This window comes from Halichoeres trimaculatus, unplaced genomic scaffold, assembly GCF_033239565.1.
Source record: "Halichoeres trimaculatus isolate MK-OKI-2021-1 unplaced genomic scaffold, fHalTri1.1 fHalTri1_scaffold_5, whole genome shotgun sequence".
NCBI classification, from domain to species: Eukaryota; Metazoa; Chordata; class Actinopteri; order Labriformes; family Labridae; genus Halichoeres; species Halichoeres trimaculatus.
In genome coordinates this window covers 17,896,142-17,919,528 of record NW_027437183.1, presented here as the reverse complement: position 1 = coordinate 17,919,528, position 23,387 = coordinate 17,896,142, and the positions used below count along the sequence as shown (strand labels likewise).

Genomic DNA, 23,387 nt, shown 5'->3' with positions numbered 1-23,387 from the left:
ATATTTAGTCATGCCTGTGATATTTTACCCACAGAAAGGGTTTCATCACAGCATCTGTAACACTCAGGGTGTTTTTCTGAATGGTAAGGATCACATCTCATTTACTGTATTCAGCTGGCTTGCGCTTAAATTTTGCTGTAAACCTTTTTTTAAAAAAAGAAGAGCTTTAAATGCTGAATAAAAAGCAAGTTCCACAGTGTGTTATGTAAAAGAAATGTTTATTTCCATAATGAACACATACAGTACATTGTTTTGATCAACATAAAAAGTGCAATATGCATTCAAACTACAGCAATGTACAGTACAAAAGTTACTGCATACTTAAATATAAAAAGAAAAAGGTTACAAACAGTGAAGTAACCTGTTGTGATCTTTGTCACGTAGGCGTGACAGGAAGCTTTAGAACTCACTGATGATATGAGCATAAAAAGCTTAACAGCTATGAGCCCGATGACTTCACTGAGTCACTCTCGTTTCTCCCAAAAGGTGCAAAAAAAGATGTGACAGCATTTCTTTAAATACTAACATGATTGAAATTAATGTTTCACACATTTTGTACAGCTTCAATGGTGTTTCCAATTTGTCAAGACAGCCAAAACAACTTTGGTCTTTCACATTTCAAAACGCACAAATGAGTTTAATGTGTTGGCAACCCTCGTGGACGAGCCATTTTTAAGTTCAAAAACTTCTGGAAGTAAAATGTGGAATATTTTATTTTCAGCATTGGAAAAATTGTCACTCATAATATATGACTTGAGAGCCATTGAATCCTCCGTTTCCGACACACTAGGCATTTGTGTTATGATTTCAAGCCATGCAGCATGACTCCTCACTCTGCTCTCCCAGCAACACAGTAGGGAATGATGAGGTCAATAACATTACACTAATGTTATTTTGGAAGATAGCTTGTGTGTACCAGTATTCACTCAATAAAAAACAGTGCAAAGTAAGAACAAACTCAGAAATGTTTTGTTCTGTTTGTTGAAAACAGTGAGCAAGCCTCTGGCTTAACAAAGTAACAACCTCCTCTCTTCATTTCATCCCATTCACTCACTCAAACTCACAGAAAGTTACGCATTGATGCATAAACACACACTTCCACATTAAAGTGAGTTCAAAACTGATTTCCTTGAATGAAGTAAACTTAAGTCTAGCAAGGTGTTCATCTGGGAAAGAGCTCCATGAATGCAACATGAGGTAACCATTCAATTTACAGCCCTCCACAACCAAGACTGTGTGGTTAGCAATTCTACATCTATTAACAATTTGCTCTCTGTCAAAGCTCCGTTGAAGGACTCAAGTTCATCCATGTAGACTACCACTTTGGACCAGGCAGACACAAATAATCTAAGCGCCAACAGATACCATCATTTGGTACATATCAGGTTCTACTGGCTGTGAAAAGGTTAAAGGTTATAGAGGGTCTTGTACCATCTCATCCTACAGTCTACCACAGCTCTGTGCCTCTGGTCTCATAGGTAAGGCACTTGTTTGTCCATGAATCAAACCAAGTTAGAGGTGGACTGATGGCTTACACAGATACAGCAATATGACTATAATCACTGTGATCAGCAGTTTAAAGAACAATGTGGCAAAGGAGAGAGTGCCCTCCTAAGAACAATGATTGGCATTGTTTTTATGTTTTCACTCGTTTCATTAGACTCGACTCTTCAGCCCCACAGGATAACGGGTGGAGGGAAGGGTAGAGTTTGCACAACCTCCCCTTGGTTTGTCAGCTTCTGGGCTCACCTGGTAGCACTCTCTCTGGAGTGTGCAGGTCCTTGCAGGGCCGGGGCAGAGCAAATGTGTTGGGGGAGCCCCACTCTGGGCCAGGGTCTGGTTCTGGGGACAGAGAGAGGAGCAGCAGTGTCCCCGCGTCAGAGGAGCAGGCTGAATACAGGTCCTCTGAGGACAAGTTGAGGCTGCCCAACTTGGCCAGCGAGTTGGACCGCTTCAGCCTCGAGGGCACGGTCAGGCCTGCCAGACGCATGCGGGTCTCGATCTCCTGCGCCCTCTGACGCACAAGACCGGGTTTCCCCCTAACGCTGCGCAGACTGTCACTGCTGGAGCTGCGTGTCAGTGTGGAGCCATGAGGCGAGGAGGTGGGTGTGAGCAGCCCGGAGCCCACCACCCCCAACAAGGCTTCATTGGTCAGTGGCACCACCAGAGGCTCTAACCGCACTTGGCATGGAGTGGAAGATTTGGGGAAGTCTCCAGTGATGTTGGGGAACTCCTCCTCCTCCTCAGGGTGAAAGGGGCTGTTCTTGGACTTTTGGCATGTGTGCAAAGGCTTCAGAAAGTGCAGGCTCTCCTTGGATAAACCTGAAAGTCTCTCTAGTCTCTCTGCACGGCGGCGGACCAGCCCAGACCGCTGCAGCTGAGAAAGGGTCTCCTGCTGTTGGCCAATGTAGCATGCCACACCTTGTTTCTCATCCTCTGCATCCATGCTCACCAGCTCGGGGACAGCCTCAGGGTCAGCAGCAGATTGACTATTTTGAGTATCAGTCTTTACTTTGACTAAATCCCCGTTGTCCTTCAGCTCCATTAAATGCGGAGGGTCTACTGGCTTCTCATCTCTGTCAAGTGGAGCTTTAGGAGGGGAGGCAGCACAGTTGGCACAGTTACAAAGAGGGCCACAGGGGTGCAGCACTACAACTGAAGACTTCAGGCATTTAATTGAGCAATGGGGCAGTGGGTATGAAGCACTTGGGACTTCAGAAGGACTGGGGTTAAGGCAAAGCTTAGAGTCAAGGTGTGGAAAGTCTTCTTTTTGCTTGGCCCTGGAAGGAGGGGCAGAGGCAGTATTTTCCTAAAAAAAACAAACAAGAAAACATGTCAGAGGAAGAAAGTAACAACAAAAATAGATTATTAGAGTTAAAATCAGTAATTCCATCATGATTTTACTAAACTTACACTAAGGTTATTTGGAGTGATCATATGGTTGTTATTGTTGGAATTTTCGTTTAGTGTTGCCAGGTCCATCCCATTGCCGTCTGCATCCCCCTCCACCTCCACATCCTGTGTTTCCTCTCCTCCACCTGCTTCCCCACCCCCTCCATCATCTGGTTGCATGAGTACCTCCATCTCTGCTTCCTCCTTTTGCACCTCCTCCTCATCTTCCTCTTCCACTGTGCTGAACTCGAGCCTCAGACGCAGCTCTTCCAGAGGCTCAGGTCCACGAGAGCACGTCTGGGCAGCAGTACCCTCTGCTGTTGGCCCAAAGTGGGGAAGAGGGAGGCCTTCACGGCCATCAAATGCCTCATCATCCAGCAGAGCGTCCCGCTCTACATCCTCGATTTCAATGAAGACTTTCTCCATGCCAATGAGGGGAGGGCCACGCACAGGAGTTGAAGGTTCACTGTCCAGTGCAGAGTCAGAGAGCCTGCGGAAATAGTAATTGTTGTAGGCAGGGTCGATGTCCAGTGCAACAGCCCTGCGCGGCGAGGGACAGGCAGCTCCCTTATCAGAGAGCGCCTCCTCACAGCAGGGAGACATTCCTGGCTCAGGAGTCAGGTGACCTCCCTCCTCTCCGCCACAACACTGCAACCCCTGCTGCCCTTCAGCCATCTCACAGTCTGCATCTGGATGCCAAAGCTTGTTGTGCCGTTGTTTACTGAATACAAAAACAGGGATCAGAAGGAAACAAAAGTCACCCTCAACATGTCACTACCAGTACAGCAACAGAGCACACAAATCTTTGAGGGGCTCTACCTTGCATCCAGGATGCCTTCATATTCAGCCAACTGTCTCATGAAGCCGGCGTTGGGTCGTGTGATGCTCCTCTTTTGCTTGACGAAGTTATAAGCCTTCTCTAGCGACCAGCCAAATTCTTTCATGGCATAAGCAATAACAGTGGAAGCAGATCGACTCACACCCATCTTGCAGTGAACTAGACACTTGGAGTGGTTCTTTCTATTGGGACGATCAAAGACATAACAATGAACATAGTCTCACCAAGAAGTCTTTAAAGAGTCTCACTTCTTTAGAAGAATCAGTATTTGGGGAAACTCTAATCAACATTTTTGTTTCCCTTCCGAGTTAAAATAAAGCTCAGATGGAACAGAGCCTGCTGCAATCAGATGTCTCCAAAACCGACACACTAAGAAACATGTTTTCTGTTCCACTCAGAACTCACTTTGCTTTAACAATGAAGTTGTACGTGTCATTCCAGTGAGCCAAGAGATCTGTGGCATCTTCGTCATAGACACGTATGTTGTGATAATTGAATGTGCCTGGAAAGAAGTTGTCTATCTCCCGGGTAACGTTGAGGATATAGCCCACCCTGGGGAAGAAAGATAACGTTAACGCACCAACGAAATTCTTTCTTGCTTGAATCATAATGAAAATGTTGTTCTATGTGTGGTTATCTTAGCTTCTCCATAACATTAAATAAATCACCCTGTCTCCTGCAGCTCTTCCAAATTAGATGCATTCCATTCTGATCCCTACAAACAAATGAAGCAAAAAAATACTGTTTAGACTGATTCAAATCTCTGTAAGCTTGTTACTTCTCCAAAAACAATCATTTCACAGGAAAGCAGTCTTTGTTTTCAGCATAACCTTTTTATCCAGGAGTTCTTTACAGGAAACTACAGATGTCACAGATGATTTTTGAATGTAAGCAACAGTATCAGTTGTCTCACCAGGTAGACGTGGTCAAAGATGAGAGTGGCTTTGTCCATCTGGCCCAGGATCAGCAGCATTTCATTATCAATGAACTCCTTGTACTCTTTCAGGTTACAGCTCATGTGTTGTTCCAACTCTGTACGAATCTGTTAAAGAAAATTAAACAGTATGACACTACAGTACAAGTGTTCTAGTGGGAGAAAGTACAGGGGCGGTGCCAGAGGAACGGCTGCTACAATCTAACATGCACAATTACCTTCTGCGTAAAAGCCATATACTGGAACAATTTTATCATAGAAAAACTAAACATTAATGAAACAAAGCAGTGTTTTGTTTCTCTCTGTTCAGCAGTATATTCACCTGTTTGCAGGTGACGTTCTCAAGGTCCTGGCACGTCATGATGCTTCTGAGTTTGGCTTTGATAAGGCACTCTGTCCTCTCTCTCTCAGACGGTCTATAAAGGATAAAGTCTTATCATGACTGCAGAATTCACAACACTTTCTTCGGAAGTGTCAAGCATTTTCAGTGGCATGTACAGCAGTGATTTCCTTATTAAAAAAAACGTTTCTGTGAGGTTTTACGATTACTTACTTGTCAACAAACATTGTAGGAGAGTCTGGCCGGGTGGTCTCCAAGTCCTTCATGGCGTTCCACTCATTGATGCAGCTCTGGTCTGATGCGATGCAACTCTCATAGTAGCCCATCCAGGTAAGAGCCATGCCTCCAGGGAAGTAGTTATACCTGCGTGATACCTCACACACCTTGTGCAGCACCTGGAGGGCTGACCTGCATTGTGTTGGATTGGGTAAATAAATATCATAGTTTGAGTTTCATGAAGACAATCATATAACTGTAAAGTCCTGTGTTTCAAAAGGTGAGTGTAATCCTGTATGTGCATGTTTCTGTCAGCAGGGGGCAGAATGAGCCAGTGCTACCTCAATTTGCCTCACTGCAGCAGAGTGGCACATGTGTTTATCAGGAGATTTATTGTGCTGTGTCATGAGGTGTTTTTTGTAGACAGCCACAGTGGCTCCTGAGGTTGTTTGACTCACCACATAGCCTGCACCGACACCGGTTTGAAGACATGAGTGCGACCCGCCGTGTTCACAGTAAAGCCCCTGAGGAGCAGAGAAACAGATGGTCATTGGCTGAGCACCATGGTGCTCTGAGTCTATCATGTTTAATATTGAAATGTCAACAGTTGATGCAGTGTGGGAGACATCACTGTGCTAAATGCTGCAGCTGTTTGTCCTGTCTGAGCGCAGGGGTCACACAGAGAGAAAGGACTCACCCATCTCCATCCAGATGGATCTTTGTGTCACTCCACAAAGGTAGCACCATGCCAATCGAACAACTTTTGCTGGGACAAAAGAATACAAACACCTTGTCAAGACCTGCATGCAAGACAATAATATGAAAATGATTTCCTACATTAAAAAGGGGATGAATCCAGAAAATGCCCTGCTGAGGGCTAGAACATAGAGACTGTAGCTGTCAAGGGCAGAGGATCTGCAATGTCCGGACAATCTCTTTTCAGAGAAATGTGCTGCAAAGGCCCAGAGGATGCAAATTCAGAAACATGCCAAAGTCCAAGACAAACACATCATACTGAAAATGAAAGATTATGCTGGAAAAGTCCGGAACAAATGCATTAACATAAAACACAGGGAACATACCCAACCAATGAAAATTGGAAAACACACAAAGAGAAATCAACCAATGAAAAGTAAGTAAAACACCACAGATCTAGACTGTTAAGACAAGCTCTCAAGGCCAGTGGGGGGGCTTTGTGAAGAAATCTGCAGCTAGCTTTTCTGGACTCTGACTCTGTGGGGATGGGAGAGAAGTAAGAGATATTTCAAGCACAATTATCTCTCCATTCCTGAAGAGCTGGGCAGGGATTTTAGTGGGAGTAGCCCCTGGATCTGTGGGACCAAACTGGAAAACAACTCCTCTGCACTACTGGGTGAAGCTCCCTCCAGCTACCACCCCGATAAACACTCCACTGACCGTACACACAGCTGACTCTGCCTGGTGCTAGGCTCAGTTAGGCACAGAGAACAGGGCCATTTTGGCTACAAAGATCCGTTAGCTATTAGCCTACTCAGGTCTCCTCACTCTCAGGTATCACTCTATGCTTCTACATTTAATGTCAGCCGATAATATCAAAAGCTGTGTCACACTGGGCTGAAATACTTCCTTCAAAAAGTTGATTTGCATTTGATATTTGCAGTTATTTTCTGCTTTCGTGTGTTTCCCGCTTTGCATCAATACAGCTGTTTTTGCTTCTGCTGCATGTTTTTCATGCAGTATTTGCTTTGAACCTCTACTTATCCCCCTTTTTTTAAGATTTTACATCATTTGAGCATGTGTCTCTCATGTCTCTCACTAAAGATTAAAGATTGTCCCGGTTGTTGTAGATCCTCTGTCCTGCAGCTAAATTTAAAGCATGGAAAAGCCTGCAGGTAAAAAAGTCATGTGATTCATTCATTGAAAACAGACATACAGTCTGCAGCTCTCTACTGACAGCACTGTCGCTCACTAGATGGAAACAACTTAAGTTTGACAATAGAACAAAAACAAATATGTGTGCCGTAGTTCATGTCGCAGCTCAAGCTTGAAGCAGAATGTTGTTAACAATCATAAATACAAAAATCACAGTGAATTTACTCTGAGACAAAGATTGAATCCATTAAAACACAAAAAGAGGGCCTTCACTCACCAGTCTTTGCTGGTGAAGTCAATTCCCAGAAGGATGTTCTCCTCTGTGTCTTGTCGCCCACTGGTGTACACCACCACCATGTAGCGCACACGATCAGACCATGCACTCTCAAGCCGCACTGCCTGAACACAATACAGACAGTACAAGTTCAACCTAATACCAAACCATCTTGGCTTATTGTTAAAAATGTTTTTTTAACGTTGATTCAAGTGAAATACATTTAGACACTTCAGTGTGTAAACAAGCTTGAGGAAAAACTGTGATTCAGAATCATCCTTTAAACTTGTAGTGACCCAAAGCTAATTCAAAGCAACCTGTTGTGGCAGATGATCACTATGCTCCACTTATACAAAAAAAACTCTTATTCTACACAACATCAAAAACCTGAAGGATCTAAAAAAAAAAGTGTATGTGCAGATCTTACTGCTAAAATCCATGGCTCACACAAGTGTCTGTGTGCAAAGACAACTGGTACACAACTTTGAAGTAACAGTGAGTCCTGAAGATGTGTGAGGACACAGAGCGTAAACATGGTAAACGTAAAATGAAAGAACTCTCACTAATGTACCATGGAAACATTTGGTAATGCTCTTCCAAGTGTTTTAAAACCTGCTCTCATGAGCCAGCAATTACAGTGAACAAATAAGCTTCTTAAGTACACAATAAAATGCATTCTGGAGGATTTGCTATGCCAACTTGTTACTCACAGGCCTGTATGTGTGCGTGTTTTTGTTTTAATGCATGCATAGTTATGTTGCCTCTCACCAGTTTGATTCTGTCTTCTGAGCGAAGAATGTTTATCATCACCTGCAGGTGTTGAGGTAAGTCACCTGTTGAAGAGAATCAGAAAGACAACTGACGTGATTATCAACTCACTCTTCGTTTGAAGTGGCACAAATTGACGTTTTGAGAGGAACAACAAAGCCTGCTTTACTTTGTTGGCCCTGATAAGGAAATATAATGAGAACAGAATGCATGCTAGGAACAACGTGTTTACATAACCAAAGGTATTTCCCTAGTCTAGTGAAGTTACACTGCTCCCTAGTGTTTCTTGTTAGAGCCCTACTCCTCAAGCTCAAAGAGACGACAGAACCAGTTCTACCGTTTATCAGCTGATGTATTCATTGAAAGGAAATTAACTGACATCAACTTTTTCATCTACACATGAGCAAGCTACCCAACCACAAAACCACAATTTAAGAGCCAAGCTTTGTTCATTTCAGCTCCCTGTGCCAGGTCTGATGTAAGACATGTCAGAGAAACTGGATAATAAAAGAGGGTGTGGAGATGGAATAACAGCTCTTCAAAGTTGCAGCAGATGTGAAGCCAGCTATGTTGAAATATGTCACAACAGGTAGACAAATAACATCCTCCTGACTGATTCTGATCACAGCAACTGGCATGAAAAAGAAAGTGTCCAACAAGAGTTAAGTCACAATTTTCATAGCTCATTTTCTGGTGCTTGCCTCTTTAATAAAATAACAGCACAAACATAAGTGATTTCATGTTAACTCTTCCAAATTGTCACAATGATCAGTCTTATTCCTTGGTTTTAGTTATTTACATGACACATACAGTTTTTGTTTAACAAAAAGCATTCCTGTAACATCAAGCTCATAAAACACACATCAACACAAAGTAGAGAACTTGTGTCAAGGAGTTACATAAATAACATTTTTGAGTGGTTAATTTAATTTTGAGAATAACTCAAAGTGTCAAAACTGAGGTCCAAGGCACTGTTTTGTCTTACATTAAGTAAAAAAAAGTCTATTAGATTTCATTTGAGCCACATTCACTTGACAAGTAAATACAAGTGACCTATTTCAAAATATCATGATACAAAAATGGTGATTGAATTGCCTTTGGAAAAAAATAAAAGCCAACAGGGTAAGAAAACTATACTCGTTTAGTTTCTAATATTAAGATATTTGTCTTACTCTGAAAAACTCAACAAGCTAAATCTTCCCCTTACCCAATTGGCTTGCTTTGATATCAGGTTTACAGTTCAGGGATATTTGAACACCTGCTGAAAACTTTTTTTGCCTTTCGCTAATAAATCACATCGACTCTGCAGCTTCACTTACTATGACTTCTGGGAGAAAAATCAGGTCAACCTTTTAGTTGTATTCTCGAACAGCTTCAAACAGATCGAATTGTAAAAGTCAAGTGAGTTCACAGCTCTGTGCCAGCCAGACCGGCAACTGTTCTAAATTGTAACATCTGCAGGATACAAGTCATTCACAGAAACATAAATACATCAACAGAGCATTATGTATCACTATCATGTGTCTGCGTTGAGATGAGAGGTTCAAACAAGTTCAGCTGATAGCCTTGACTGACACCACAGACGTTCAGCTTAGAGATAAGCTACTGTTTGACCTGAATCAGTGGGCTTTGAATGTTTTTTCACAATGTAACTGAAACATTTACAGTTAGCAATATTAAATGTCATTTCATGGCTTTGGTGTTGCTTCACAGATTAGAGTTATTGTTTTCTTTTCTTGAAGCACTGCAGTGTCGTGTTTATTTCCACAGTATATCCTCATGGGACCAGATGAAACTTGAATCCTGTCAGTGGCGATGCTCCAGTGAACCACTAGTTCACTGGGAATGGGAAACACTTTGTCCAATCTTGTCACTGCCTTTGCTCCACTGGAGGCCGGGGTAACCGGGGAATGTGCTGGAAAGTAAAGTGGTCTACCTGACAGAGAGTTTGGGAGAGTGGACCAAGCTGCCAACCCTGGCCCTGACTGGCCAAATGACTTGGCAGCACTTTAGTTGGTGAGTTCCCATCATGCCAGCACACTGTGTGACTAGGCTTATGTAGCTCTAAATGGTGGTGCTCTATTGTAAAGAAATTCTTTCATTAAAAGACACCAGGCTATTTCATCAAAACCATTGGAACAATGTAAGAGTTTTAGTGACTGCTGCTAAGTTAAAAAAATGACAAAAAGGCCAAATACTGACATTATCCTGTTTCTGTATCACTGAAGTCAAACTGTAAAACTCATTTTCGGGCAAATTTCATGACCCTGCCCCAGTAAAAAAGGAACAAACAAATGCTAGAGGAAAGTCAGGGAAGGCTGGGAAAGTAGTTCACATTTACCTTAAACTCCCTTTCTTGGGCAAGTGAACAATCATTCAAACAATCTCAGCCTTCTTGTGCCACCCACAATAGTTTTGCTAACACTGCTGCTACCATTCCCTGGGTTTAAGCTCTAATCTACCTAAGCTATACGTCTGGAACATGCTTATCAAACGAGGCGTCCTCAGCTACAAAATGTGGTAAGAGCAGCACTCCTACACACTCCATTACCTGAAAGATAAGTGTGACGAGGAGATCAACATGGGCAAACGTGGTTTGTGTATGTGGGGTTCTCACCTGCATGTTTGTGGTGTGGATGTGCTTTCTGACCCTGTTGGCTGCTCCCCTGCTGCAGGAAGAGGGCAGCACCCTTCACCATGAAGAAGCTCTCGCTCAGGCTGCACAGCAGATGGGAAAAAGGTTACAGGCAGTGAGACATTCACGCTTCACATCAGACAACACCACAGAAGAACAGCTCAGCACACTCAGTCCAGCTTGTTTGTCAAACAGTGAGACTGACAAAGAGAACGTGAGACAAATGAAATATTCAGCTCCTAACACAGCGGTTCATTTCAAGGGAAACCCAGCCAACACGATGAGCATAAATCATGGTTTCCTACTGCTAGTGAATTATCTCAACAGCTGAGGGGAATAGCTTAGCTGCCACGTTACAGAAGAAGACCTAAGGTCTGCAGCAGCCATGAATCAAGCTTTGATCCTGAGTGCTTATCTGTCTTTTTCCTGCTGAATGGGCCCCGCTCAGATTTGACTCATCAGGTTTCTGCTGCTTTAATGTAATTCAACGCAGGCCTGTATAGTCAACCTAACTGCAGAGGTTTGTTCACAATGAATGGAAGCTGCAATTAGCAGCTCACACCTACTTTTAAAAATGGCTTTATTTAGGAGCAGGGCTTTGGAGCAGTCAACATATTACATAAGTAACAGCAATAAGAAAAGGAAATGAGGTGTTTCCTCCTGAATGAATTCAGTCATTCCATCACACTGAAAAACAATGTGAGTTTATTCATAAATCTACCTGGCACCTTGTTTCCTGTGTGTGCCTCCAGCAAACCAGGACGTCATCAAAAGAACTGAAAGAAGTGATTGTGACTGATGGGACAAAAACAAAACCCAAACTGGCCTACAAATGTGTCTCTACATACACTGAGACATGTATTTTGGGTTTGATAACAGTGACATTGAAAAGCCTCTGTTCATTTGTAGTATTTACATTATTCTAAATACTCTAAATATGTGGTATCTTTTGTTAGTCATTTGTGGAGAAATTATGGCTATCTGTATCAACCCACGAGAAATATACCGATGCTTATCAATACCTCAAACAGTTCCTTTACGTAAGGTTTTAACGTCACGTCTCCAAGTCTCACCCCATTTTCAACCCAGCTGACTGTTCCCTCTCTCAGCTCTCACTGATCAGAATTTCAAATCCCACACAGGAGGGCAGGCCTGAGCGAAACAGATGATGTTCTGCGAACAATGGACCTCGTTTTGTGCACCTCACAATAAATCCTCGCTGCCCCCGGCACCAAAGAAATAACAAGTTCCACAGTGACAAAGCACGGGGGTGGACACTTCTCAACGAGAGCTTTTGTCTTTTGTCTCACTTTGGTGGATTTTTTTTGTTTCAGTCTGTTTTCTGTTTGAGATTTATGAGGGTGTCAGGAGGGCCTACTGTCAGTGAATGATGTATAATATGAGTGGCAAGAGCAAGAAGAGGTCTACAGCTTTATTTGAGGATGTGTTGAAATCCCAGCTGCTCTTACGATACCTGAAAACTTCACAGAAAAAGAAAATCACACCTAAAATAGCACTTTGGTGAAATCTTAGGACGTGTGAAACTTGTTCTCATGTGTAAATCAAGGGCTGTCCCACTGCTTTACAAGCTGTACTCAGACATACTAATTAAACAGCCTTAGCTCTACTGTCTCTTGCCCTGCGGCACCCTGCTATCAGCTTCTCCTCAAACACCAGGGCTAAAAATACAACTGCTATCAAAGCTTACAAAGAATACGATAGTAAAGCTCACTGCATAGGCTCAGTGATTCCACATGATTACAACCTACAGCACATTAACCTTTACAGACAGAGAGACAAGAGATAAACAAAAAAACGCCAACACAACAGGTCACACAGATTAACAGCCATAACTGACTCTTGGTTTATGTTGGAGGACAACTTAGTTTGTGAAAATCCATGAGCTCATTTGAACTAAACATGTTCAGGGGCTAAATCTGACTGCTGGCCTGATATGACACCAAGGCATCTGTTACAAAATAGTTGAGCCAACACTGAAATCTAACATCATACTGATGAGTTAAAGTTACAGCAACACATCAGTGCTTGATTTAAGCACTGAGCACAGAGTGGGAAATCCAAACCTAAGTCAAATGTTTAATCCTAAATCTCATCAGTAACAGGCGTCACTCACATGCGGTTTATCTCACTCTGGGTCAAGACAGCATTCTCCACAAAATAGGGTATCATCTTCATCATGGCCTCCTGAATGGGTTCTAGCACCAGATGCATCCTGTTGACTGGAAAAGAACCAGGGCCAATCCGCTGAGAGCTACCTCCTCCTCTTCATCAGCCTCGAGAAGCAGCAAAGGAGCACAGCAGAGGAATGACGGGTCCTAGTCTGTCACTCAAAAGTGGTAGACTGAGTGACAGACTGCACTCATGTGTGCTGCTCAGTGGAGAAGAGCCGTCTGTTCAAACGCCACACCCTCGCATTTCCTCCTCCCTCATCTGAGCCTCTCAGAGTGTGTGTGCAAGTCAGACTCCCGCCTGGAGGGACGTACTGCAGTCTCCACCCGCTGCCTCAGGCTCACGCAACTGGGCTCTCTATTGGTTTGGTCTTAGTCCCACTCTTCAGCAGTACACTCTCTGTTACACATTCACATCAATGAGGAGAGATAATAATAGAAAGCACTTGCTGACTTCCCTTTACAGAAAACTGTGTCACGAACTTCAGCTAACAACAAATCCAGAAGAAATCCTTTTGCATGAGGTCTTCACTTTCCTCAGCCATCAGGTCTGAATCAGCGCAACATAAACAGGTTTCCTCTTTATGTAAAACACGTCCACTTCCAGGATCTTGTGTTGTTGTCCAACAGAAACGATCTCCCCAGCCTGGAGTGCTGTTTTCTCTCGCTGTGTTTGAAGAGGGAAAGCAGGACCACTTGTTCAATCAGCAGGAGACAAAAAAAGGAGACAGAGGAATCCTAATGGGACGTCTCGATGTGCATGCCACAAAGAGGGTCAACAGAATCCAAGACAGTGCCTCCAGGGAGCTTAACACATGAGCCAAGCAGTGGAGGAGAGGACAGTGAGGGCTGGCATTCTTCCAAAACCTCCCAAATCTCATTATACCCAGGCTTATAAGGGAGGGATTATCTTGTCTCTCTTCTTCAAGTGGCCAGCAGCTGCTGTCACTCACTCCGATGTGCCACAAACCACAGTGGGCTTGAGTTTTGGAGGGTACCAACACAGGGTAAAGAGGGCAGCTCTATTTTGTTTGTGTCCAACAACAGCTGTGAACTATTTTTAGTCACAAACATCAAAATGTTAAATGTAGACCAAAACATTTGACCAAAAAATACTGTATTAAAGAGTTAGTAGAGTTAGTAAGTTAAATATGTGTCACTTTAGTGTAAAGATCTGTCTATGCTGGAGGCTTTTAAAGAAAATATAAAGCTATAACTTTCCTTCCAACTTTCTCTCCAAGCTTAGCACTCAAACCCCCACACGTGAACTATAAAGCAGCTCAACTCAGTTAATCTGGGAGGATTTGCTGACAGACATTAACAATAGAACTGCGACACAGATAACAAGATAGCCCTCCCATTCTCCTTAGAAAAACAACAAAGTTACAGCTTGTTGCTAGCCCACACCGAACTCCATGAGCCAACACGGGTTCAGAGGTGTTCCAGGGGGGAAACTTGGAGCAGCTCAAAGTTTTTAGAAGAAGTATGCAGAAGTAGAGGGACCTGATGGATTTAGGATCGGCCTTATCTCATGATGTCAAGCTGTAGGAGCAGCAGGCACGGATGATGGCATGTCGCAGAGGTATAGTTTGCTGCTGCAGCAGATGGACCAACAGCACCAGATGTCCTCTAAGCCATGGACTGAATCACCAGGTATAAAGGTATGTGGGAGAGGTGCACTGGATTACATTTGGGAGTTAGTACACACAGGCTGGTTTAGTCAGTGTCTAAGAGTGTTCAGCACACCAGTAGAGTGAGGGACAGAGGTTCCTCCACCAGAGGGGCTGCCAGTTGCATAATGCTGGTATTTTCTCACTTACAACACTAAGAAGGGGAGAACAGATGAGAGGATAGAGCAGGGAGGAACCGCCTCCTCAGGTGTCAGTGGAAACATGGGGGACAAATCATGTCAAACAAATGACATCACCGTGTAACTGAGGAAAAACCCAAGGGAGAGGCATCAGAAATGATGCTTTTACTACAGTGCGTGTGCGTCTCCTGTTCCAGCATATTCACAGCCACAAGGAGTTTTCTGATCTATTACACCATCTGAATCACTACCAGTCTTGACAAGTGTGATGTATAAGTGAGAAAGTGTTGCGGTGAGTGAGTTTAAACTGACTCCATGTTAGAAACAGGAATGTTCCTGTATATTTTCTCTGTGGAGGTAATACTCTGAGGGTAAGATGAAAGATTTACAGAGCCGAATCCCTCCTCCTCAGTCCAAATACCGCACCACCTATCACCATGAAGACACACATTTTTCTGCCTAGTTGTGCTTCTTGCCTAATTCTGCTGTGTATGTACAAGGTGGTAAGATGAAATCATTCCCCGATCCTGTGCCTAGGACACCTGCACCATGTTTAACTTGGCCTCCGTCAACCCCTTAGGCTCGTCATCATTATCAAGGTCAGTTGGGAACAGAGAACACCAAATACTCCCACTTGGCAGCCGCTTAGCTGTCCATCAACATATGGAGCTATCCGTCTAGAGCACTAGATAAGTACACGCTGATCTTAAAGAAATACACCTGTCAAATAAAAGACAACTTAATGTCCCATAATATTATGAAACAGGAATTTGCCTGCAGTAGAATTACATTGGACTTACTAGTCCTTTAAAATATGGAAGAAATCTCAAGGCAAGATGGGACTTGTATGACACATAGATCATTCTCTCACATGGATCGCTTTGGGACAGAGCACAAGCTGTTGTATAACCAACAGGAAAGGGAACTTTTTGGAATGACACACTTCTGTGAGGGTCACAAGTGTTTTGGATCCTCTTGTCAAGAATATAAAAGTGAAATTCTCAGATCTTAGGATGTAGTAAAACAGTCACATAATAAAAAATCTTAAAGTTAGGGAACATTACACCTAAGTCTAGCTTTTAAAAATACTTCACCACTAAGTCAAGTCTTAATCAAACATGTTGCTTCCAAATCTCAGCTCATGGTTAAGGTGATCTTTAACCTTAACATCAGGGGAAGTCTTACTGTCTTTAGCTCTTATTTACGCCTCATTTTTCCCTCAGTACGATATCATTTCACAGGTAGCTAGCTAACTATCATCACATGTTCAGTGGATGGAAAGATTTATGACATATTTCATGCCAGAAAACTTTAAAATACTCCAGATGCCCGACTCAGATATCTCTCAAAGTTTGAATGTCATTTCTCTTTTACTTGATGTGATTTTTTTTTTATCTGAATGACTGTTTTTTGTGTCGTCCTCCATTTTAAATATGCATTTCTTTTAAGCCACTTAATTTACTTGTTATTGGCTTGCTGCATTATGTAGTTTGATTTTAGAGCAGACTGTCCCAGCTTCATACATTTCTTAAAATGTCTGCGAAATACAGACGGAAAGAAAGCAAGACAGAAAGAAAGCAAAAAGCAAGAAAGCAAGACAGAAAGAAAGAAAGGAAGCTAGAAAGAAAGCAAGACAGAAAGAAAGCAAGTAAGAAATAAATAAAGAAAGAAAGAAAGAAAGAAAGAAAGAAAGAAAGAAAGAAAGAAAGAAAGAAAGAAAGAAAGAAAGAAAGAAAGAAAGAAAGGAAGAAATCTAAAAATAGATCGCACACTCACATTTGGACAGAGGACACACTAATTATGGATGACACATAAAGACCCTTTAGTCACGATTCCCATCATATGTACAAGTGGATGTTCAAAGTGGGGCCAAAAGCTTCTTGTTCTGATCTGGTCCAAAGTGAAATTAAATCTCTCCAGTAAACAACTTCACTGCAGCTGGCTCACAATAAGATAGTTGTTATCGAATTCTCACAGCCTAGTGCAGCTTAAATAAAAGAATGCATGTTTCCAAAGCCAAACAGAACATTCATTATCAACAGTCATACACCTGTAGAACAGACTCTGAACACAACGTCAGCATATGTGGGTCGTTGTACAGACAGTATTTGTAACATAGCAGTTGTGGGCGACTTACAAGTCTAAAGAATAAAGGACCATCATAAGAAGATGGCTTTCAAACAGGGACCTTCAAGTTTGCATTAACTTCAAACTGCCAAAATGTATAAAGCCTTATGCATACAAAGTTACATAATCAGCACACAAGTTCTCCTCTGCCAGGTCTTTCTTTCCAAAGATTCTTATAACTTTAAGTGCTCTGGGACCCCGGGACGAGCTGCAGCTCTTCACAGACAACTGACTTTATCAGGCTTAAACACAACCATTTGTAGAGCACTTCTCTCTTACCCAAATATAATAGGTTTGAAATTCTAGGGCTGCGAGTTTTCCCCCAATCAAATACAAAAAAAAGTAACTTGAGCCAAGTAGTTTCCTTGAAATTATTTATTTTATTACTTCCTTTAAATGTACTTCCTGGCCTTGTCACACTATTGGAAACACAGTTGGCTGACATTTCAGCTGAATAAGTCTTGTTTGAAAAGAAAGGGCTGTCCTGCACAGACTGTAGCTGTGGTGGTTTGTTGGCCGAGGAGGAGCAGTAAAACTCTGTATCACATTTTACAGATGCAACAACTAAACTTTACTTTGATGAAACAATCATCAGATAAAGAACCTATGGATTCTTATTTTACCAATCAAATTGTTCCATTTATAAAAACTGTACAGAGTTAAAAACAACAACTCTCACCTATTTAAATTACATAACGGTGAAAAGTTGTGCACGATTAGAAGAGGAGTGGTTTTTAAAGACAAGTGGGTGCTGCTGGCTGTCTGCTAGGACTCACATAAGCACATTTATTTTTCATGCACTCGAGTGTCATCCACTTATTCTGTGAGAAAAAAATGTATTATTGTTTCATTTTCATCTTGGCAGTAAGAAACTGTTATCTCTCGTTGTTTTACTCACAGTGATATATTTATGGCAGTCCCTGCACCTAACAGTCAGTCACCAACCAGAGATGATGTGTAGTCAGCTGGGAGTTCCCTACATTGCACAGGCTGTCTTAGCTTTTTTTTTTTTGTTTGAGCTGTAAAATCTATAGTCCATCACAAAATAATCTCTTTCTGTGTAAAACAAAATAGTGAGGCACTGACTTTAGAGGTAAAAAAAAATTGGTGTTAACTAAGTCCTCTGTTCTCTCCTCTTCTAATTGTGATCTCTTCCAGTTTAGAAAAACTAGAAAGGCAGTGGTAAGAAACAAAAGGTCCAAACACTGGTGAAGTGCATGGTTTTTACAACATGTTTTGTTCCTGTCTTGTTTTTTGCTTTTCTTTCAGAGTTCTCTCAGGTGATTGGACCTGCACAACTGCCCGCCTCCTTCTGTACCCATTTCCAGTTACTGGTTTGTCTACCTGCCAATACCTGCATGTAAGCTAACTGATGCATAATAAATCACTCTATTAGACCAGTATGCACATTGCTGTCTGTGTTTAAGTCCTTCTTAGTGCCACACTTCTAACCTTGATATTTATTTAGTTTCAAAATGGAGATTGTATTCTATGCCCATCCAAGGGGAAGCTGCCTGGTCAGAAATCTGAGTCATATAGTTTTAAAATTGAATACTGAATCGTGAGGACAAAAAATTTTTTGAAAGCTACATTTTTACTTTTAAAGCTCCACTGAGCCAAGACTTGATGTTTCTAAATGACTGTCTGAAGGATACAGGGAAAACCTGGGGTATAAAGGCAAAATGACTCAGCAGATGAGGCACAGTTCAAGAACTGGTTCATCACTTATGGGTTTCTTTTACACTGCAGACAAATCTGTCAACATATTACTTTACAGACAACTGGAGAATCACAATGTTTAACAATTTCTTATTTAAAACTGATGACTCTCCCAATAAGACAGACAAACAGGTGTTTTATTACACCAGTCTGTCTGCCTTCACAACAAAGTTCACCAAGTGACACATAAAGCCAACAAGTCAACAACACCTGTGCGTTGTATTTGACTTGCTCTGCCAAGTACCATGTAACAGAAGGGCACAACTAAACTTGGAGTAAACTTACCTCTGATTTATTCGCCGTTCATCTTCACTCCCAAAATCCTACAACACAGATAAGATCAAAAATAAATACCACCTCCTACAAACTTTGGCATTATTATGACACATTTTAAGGTTGGCCTGAAACAGAAGCTGTAGGCCTGTTAGCATATTTTCATCAAAGAATTTAAGATATTTTCCTTCTCTCTGCAAATACCTGGCCAGATGTTTTTCAGCAAGCTAGATTTCCATGTTGGTATACTTCATATGTAGCAGATCACACTGCAGTTGTTATGAAATAACGTTTTTACATTTAAAACAGTATTAAACTAATTAAATCCCTCTCTTGTGAAAAATAAAGTATTTCTGAGTCTGAAATCATCTGTGACAGCTGTATATTTCACTCAAATCTAAAAAAAGAGAGTTTTTTTCACCTATTCATGTGCCAACTATTAAGTGAAACTAGACTTGCTTACAAAGGCACAAACAGGTATTGTAAGTAAGCAAGTTTTATCTCATATAGCACCTTTCATATAACAGAATCACAGTGTGCTTCACAGGAAAAATATAAAAATAAGATCATAACAGCAAGAGAGAAGAAGAAAAAAAGACATTAAACATGTTGTCAAACAATGAAAGAAACACACAGTAATCAAACATTGATTTGTACAGGGAGAGTCAAAGGCCTGCTTAAATAAATGTGCCTTTAAAAGCTTTTTAAAAATGACCACAGAGAGAGCTGAACAAATATTTCAAGGAAGATTTTTCCACAATGTTGGAGCCACCACTTTCAAAAGCACGGTCTCTTTTAGTCTTTAGACAGGCCTGAGGGACAAGCAGCAAGCCCTGATCAGAGGACCTGATTGACCTACTGATGAAGTAGGGGTGGAGCTGGTCAGCAAAATGTTCAGGAGCCTGACGATGGAGAGCTCTGTAATATAAAGACCAGAACCTTAAAATGAAACCTTAATCTGACTGGAAGCCAACATAGGGAGGCTACAATTGGCTTGACACGAGTAGTCTGGCTGTAGGTAGATAGGAGTGTAGCTTGTCTTCAGCATCATTTTGACAGTACGCTCCAATAAAAGTTAATCTTGTCTCTGCGTTCTCACACTGCTGTCAAAACATGCTGCAAGCAAATACCAATGCAGTCACTGCAAATGCAGGTGTGTTTTATATGCATTAAATCTGAGGAGCTTGTAAAACGCAGCGAGGGCGGACATGATCTGAACTTTTTTCAACAAGACAAAAGAGGACACTTAAACACATCTCAGAATTAAAAGCATTGCGTCAGTTTGAATACCCACCTGCCTCTTACTGGCTTTTAAGTGAAAATGACTTAGTTTAAAAGGTTCAGGCATATTGATGACCCAAAGCTGAGGATGATGCAGAAAGGCAGATGGGGAGTGAGGGTGTTAAGAGCAGACTTTAGTTAGAAGTTTAACAACCAAATTAGGCAAATTTAAACTCAAATAATTAGTGATCTTAAAGGAGGGACTCTGAATTTGTCTGATTAATCTTTAACTACACCTTCTTCAGTTTTGGTAAACTCTCTCGTTCTGCTATCTGCTTTTTTGTCCCCCATAAATTAATATAATTCTAAAAAACCACAAATAAAACTACCTACGCATCAAACTGAAAAAATGACATGGAAAAAACTGCGTTAACACTGCTGTTTGACTTGCTGTCTGCTGTCTGTTAAAGTGACTGGATTCAAAAAGCATCATTCTCCAAGGAAACCATCTGAAACTGAACTAACTCTGTATATTTGTGGGTTGTATAATCTCACTCACAAACTCCTTAATGCCAGCTTCAACCAAATGTGTTTACCACTGTTAGCTCTGTCCTACAGTAGTACTCCTCCACCCTACCCACCCACCCCTCATGAGTAGATGACATCATAGCTGCAGCAGCTCCCTGCTTGCTTTATCTGTCACACCTAAGCATGCTGCTGGACTACGCCACCAGCTGCAGTAAGACTAAAAGGTACAGGCGGGGGGAATACTCTCTAATTCATTCCCAATTTCAACATTGGCATGAGATTTGATTGATTTGATTGTGTAGTCTTAAACATTCTGAGAGAAAACAGCCCTCTTCCCAACTTTTTCTTACATAAAATTAATGACTGGTGCTGTTGGTTGAAAAGAACACATATGTCCAGCTTGCTTTTCATTGATATAGTAATACAGAGCAGTGTCAGATGAGTACCTGCTTATGGTGAGTAATTAGCGCCCTCGTCTGGCAGAGAGCAAAAACATCTGTACTTGAAAAACAGCAGAGGAAGTTACCCTCCAATAAATGTAGTATTGAGGTTAAGTCAATCACGTAACCTTCACTTGAGTGTTCAGAATACAGGGAAACTATGACTCAACAGATACAGGGAAGTATAAGCATATCTTTAAGTTAGATATTTTTCCCGAGAAGTATGGTTAGCAGTTAAGGCATATTCCCTGTGCTTCTTTTAGGAATCTAAAGAGGAGAAAAAATAGTTAGTGAGATAGAAATACTCTGTGTGTTTAACTCGAACATATTTTCTGCTCGAGGGAACAAGGTTCAAGGAAAACAGACTAATCCTCCAAAACCTCTGGTTTCATATTGCCAAATTCATGTCTTTAAAGCAGTTCTTGGGCTGTGGCAAAGTTCAGGGTGTTGTTGTGCTGATGGTGTATGTTTCAAACATTTTTATAAACAAACGTAATATTAAACGCCAGCAAGTCAATTTTAGAACCCTGCTATATTAGCTTCAGCTAATATCATTCATAATGTACCTGTCACGCTCAACCAGCTTTTCCAAATTCGTATTGGATCAATCAGATTAGGGTTAGTTTCGTTTATTCCATTAATTAATTTATTTTTTTGAGAATTTGGATATACTTGACAATGACGACTCTACCACTTGCAGTGTTATATATGTTAAATAAAAATGTCTGGTTAACAGTAACGAGGATGTTAGCAACCGTTAGCTAAAGACCTAGCTAGCACAACATGATACCAACTGAGCTGCTTTAGCTTGAATCCACGGCCCTCTCAACGGTCACATCTCCCACACCCTCACCCACTCCGCCAACTCTCACTACACCGTAGCATTGTTTGTGTTCATCGAAGACCTGAGACTGACCTCCCCTGCGGTTGTCGTTGCTGTGCTGGCGGTGGACGCGGCACTCGGGGTCGGGGACCGCTGCAAGGTAACCAACGCCATGGCTGGAGGCTGAGGATGCACCGGCCGGCCGCTGGGCCTGGTGAGCTGCTAGCTGCTCTGCTAACGGTTCATACAACTGATGGATGGAGGGAGGGAGAGGAGCCTGCTTCTCCTGGTGTGTGTGAGCAGGAAGTGCCAATTTCAAACCCCTGTTCAACCTGATGGCATGTTCTGTCGGCAATTATAAACAAATCAAATCATCAGTCCGGCAAAAAGATCATTAGCAAAATTAAATAAATCAAGACAAGGCAATGGTGGTCTTTAGACACACACACACACACACACACACACACACACACACACACACACACACACACACACATATATATATATATATATATATATATATATATATATATATATATATATATATATATATATATATATATATATAGATAGATAGATAGATAGATAGATAGATAGATAGATAGATAGATAGGAAACCACACCACCATACCTGAGAGAGAGAGAAAGCAATACATGCCTTTTCTAAATGTTGATATCAGATGTGTTAAACAGTTAAGAAGCTTTTGAAATTTCGTTTGCTATTGTTTTGAACTAAAAATCATTATAAAAAAAACATCCATCCCTCAACGAATCCTTAAAACAGTTTGAAAAGGATTGGAGGTCTTGTTTGAATGTAATCTTAGCATAAATTGTTCAGTGAACCAGCATTTACAGACAAACATTTTCAGAGACTCTTCAGAGACTCTCTTGCTTGCAGTTCTTGGAGTTGGTTAAACCAGTAAAACCATAACAGCAGTTACACAAAGCTTATTTGGACATTACCACAGTAATATTTAATTTAATGACCTTGTTAAAGCAAACATTAGAGTAGCCAGCACCATATAGTCACTGCACTTAAATGGTGTCCAGGATTCTTTTGATATTAAAAACTTTTGTATGATTGTCCTCACACAAGGAAGGGACTTTATCAGGAGGAAGTTGTGTTCTAACCAGGAAACCAGAGCAGATGTACATTATCTATACTAAATTATAGATGTATGTGTGTTGTTTATACATTTTCTGTCAGAGTTATAGTCAATAAATGTGTGGAACAAAAAATGTGTCTCAAAACTTTCTAAATGTGTCCCACTGTGATCTCTGCCTGGCTTTAAAAACACATGTGTATCCAATGGTTGGCCAAAGCATTACACTGGGCTTTAAATACACCATCAAAAATATTTCTTATGGTATCTTGTATCAATACAGTAATAACAAAAATTCTTTCAGTAATAAAATGATACCTACTCCATTTAAAACAATCACAACCAACACAGGAAGTGTCAAGATGTGCATTACCTCATACCCTGTGGTAAAAATGAGCGAGACTGG

At 41.5% G+C, this 23,387-nt stretch overlaps 1 protein-coding gene across 2 annotated transcripts; it reads right to left on the bottom strand.

The window, feature by feature from the left end:
- Window positions 1-257: 257 nt before the first annotated feature.
- On the bottom strand, window positions 258-22,190 carry ssh1a (slingshot protein phosphatase 1a). 2 transcript variants are annotated; one of them, XM_074670495.1, is made up of 15 exons: window positions 21,972-22,190; window positions 18,879-18,916; window positions 10,731-10,831; window positions 8,114-8,178; window positions 7,349-7,470; window positions 5,918-5,986; window positions 5,679-5,744; window positions 5,218-5,412; window positions 4,987-5,080; window positions 4,644-4,772; window positions 4,399-4,445; window positions 4,136-4,282; window positions 3,712-3,912; window positions 2,914-3,613; window positions 258-2,809 (listed from the first exon to the last, which is right to left on the bottom strand). In XM_074670495.1, the coding sequence occupies exons 1-15, from the start codon at window positions 22,050-22,052 to the stop codon at window positions 1,733-1,735; spliced, it is 3,132 nt and encodes a 1,043-aa protein (XP_074526596.1). In that variant the 5' UTR covers window positions 22,053-22,190; the 3' UTR covers window positions 258-1,732. The 2 variants fall into 2 exon arrangements, with proteins under 2 accessions (XP_074526596.1, XP_074526597.1); XM_074670496.1 differs by lacking the exons at window positions 18,879-18,916; window positions 21,972-22,190 and adding an exon at window positions 12,883-13,552.
- Between the last annotated feature and the right edge of the window lie 1,197 nt (window positions 22,191-23,387).